At 40.3% G+C, this 2,138-nt stretch overlaps 1 protein-coding gene across 1 annotated transcript; it reads left to right on the forward strand.

Annotated features, from left to right (window-relative positions):
* Positions 1-597: 597 nt before the first annotated feature.
* LOC122059510 (CASP-like protein 2D1) lies at positions 598-1,626 on the forward strand. Its single transcript, XM_042622318.1, has 3 exons — positions 598-966; positions 1,114-1,225; positions 1,308-1,626. The coding sequence occupies exons 1-3, from the start codon at positions 812-814 to the stop codon at positions 1,569-1,571; spliced, it is 531 nt and encodes a 176-aa protein (XP_042478252.1). The 5' UTR covers positions 598-811; the 3' UTR covers positions 1,572-1,626.
* The last annotated feature ends 512 nt before the right edge of the window (positions 1,627-2,138 follow it).

A 2,138-nucleotide genomic window follows, 5' to 3' on the forward strand; every position in this document is an offset into this window, starting at 1 on the left:
GGGGGGTGGGGTCTTGCTATTCTGTGTGTGAGATCTAGAATCATTTTAAGTTGCATTTTGAGTATGAATGATGTATATGTTACAATCCCATATTAGTTATAGGGATTCATCCCACATTAATTACCAAAGGGATTTGGCATGGGTTAATATGTTTTGGATTTTCACGACTTGTATGATTTGACCTGAGTTTATATGTTCTTGGATTTTTTCACCTTATAAGCTGATTAATGGAATTGAGTTCTCCTCAATGGTGTCACAACAGTCGATCCTTGGTCTCAACCCTCGTTTTTTCTATTTTGGGGTTGGTGGGGGGTTAAATCTCACATCCTTTCATTTAGTGGCATGGTGGATTATTTCTTCTTTCATTTTAAGCAAGCTTTTCTTTAGGAACCATGTGATACCTATAATACCACGTCTCCTCTTCAATAAGATAATACCTATAAAAAGGTTTAACCACTATGATTATACGTGGCCCTCCTTCCACTGATAAAGAAACCGCACTTTCCAGTTTCCACTATGTCCCAACTCTATCGATGATGATCTCTACCCACTACAGACTACAGACTACAGACTACAGACTACAGAGCCACAGAGAATGGTCCAATTTTGGTGTTCCATTTTCAACCACGAGCCAACCCTACTCGTCCTTTCCACTTTCCCATTCACACACGGATAAAAATCCTGTTTTATTCTTCACACAGGTCACAGGTGTCTGCCTCATCTCGTCTCCTTTACTTCATAAAACCCCAGTTGCCGTTGCGGTAGGGGTTGTCTTGCTTTACGCTCAAATCTGAGAAATATTGATCAAAGCATGCCAGCTTCAAAAACCCATCTCAGACTCATAGATCTCTTACTAAGGATCTCCGTGATACCTCTCAGTGTTGCATCCATATGGCTTACTGTAACCAACAAACAGTTCAGCGATAACTATGGGAGGCTGGAGTTCAGCAACTTCACTGGCCTCAAGTAAGCCCACTAATCCGTCAAAAATTCTTCCTTTTTTATGGGTCTTCTCTGTTTTCTTGATTAAAGCCCACTAATCTCTTAAAACTTTTCCTTTTTGTTGTTTTGGGGGTCTTCTTCTCTGTTTTCTTGATTACTATTCTTCCACAGGTACATGGTCTGCATCAATGCCATCTCTGCTGGTTATTCCCTTCTGGCTGTTATTTCTTCATGGCTCAAATGTCTGTTAACTAAAGCTTGGTTCTTCCTTATCTCAGACCAGGTTATTCCTCTATAATTAGAATTTTGAGAGAAATTTCTTTTTGGTACTGAACATGTCTTGACTGTTGAGTGGATTTGAGCAGGTTCTTAGTTATCTGATGGTCACATCTGCAGCAGCAGTGGTAGAGATACTGTACTTGGCCTATAATGGTGATAAGAATATCTCATGGAGTGAAGCTTGTAGCTCTTTTGGATGGTTCTGTAATAGAGTGAAGGTAGCTTTGGTTCTTCATGCCATAGCCCTGTTGTGCTTCTTTGCTTTGTCTTTGATCTCAGCTTATAGGATTTTCAGCAAGTTTGATCCTCCTTTTGTTCCTTCTAAAGAAGTGGAGAGAGAAAGGGATTAGAGGATGGTTCATGTTGATGAATGATATGTTGCAGACTGGCTTTTCTTTGGTGTAATTTGAGAAACGATGAAGACTCCCCCAGCCCCACTACCTCCCTCTTCCCTTTCTCCATTTTCCTTCAAATCTTTGAAGAACAAAGGAAAATTGAGATTTGAAGAAAGATTGGCAAATCCATAGAAAAAATAAAATCCTACTCTCAAACTGGCCAACTCAGCTGATTCATCAATTCCATTTTTCGCATTTTTGAAAAGTATGTGGGACAATCATTTGAGGTTAGCATTGCCATTTATTTAGCACTAAAGGGAGTATTTGAATTGATTCATCAATATATATTTTACAATATTACTTGAAACAGGGCCGGATCAGGGCAGCCCAAAGTCTCAACTCGGCGTGATCCAGCCCTGTTTGAGGGCAAAAATTTTCATCCTTGACCTGTCCTCAGGGTCAAGGTATTACAGCTCTGCCTTATTGGGGTTCAGGGTGGGATTACAAGGCCAACCTTGCACATCTAGGTACAGGGGAGACGCATGATTTGCTATGGAAGAGGAAATTTTCAACCTAATAAGG

This window comes from Macadamia integrifolia, chromosome 13 (genome assembly GCF_013358625.1).
Source record: "Macadamia integrifolia cultivar HAES 741 chromosome 13, SCU_Mint_v3, whole genome shotgun sequence".
In the NCBI taxonomy this organism is placed as follows: Eukaryota; Viridiplantae; Streptophyta; class Magnoliopsida; order Proteales; family Proteaceae; genus Macadamia; species Macadamia integrifolia.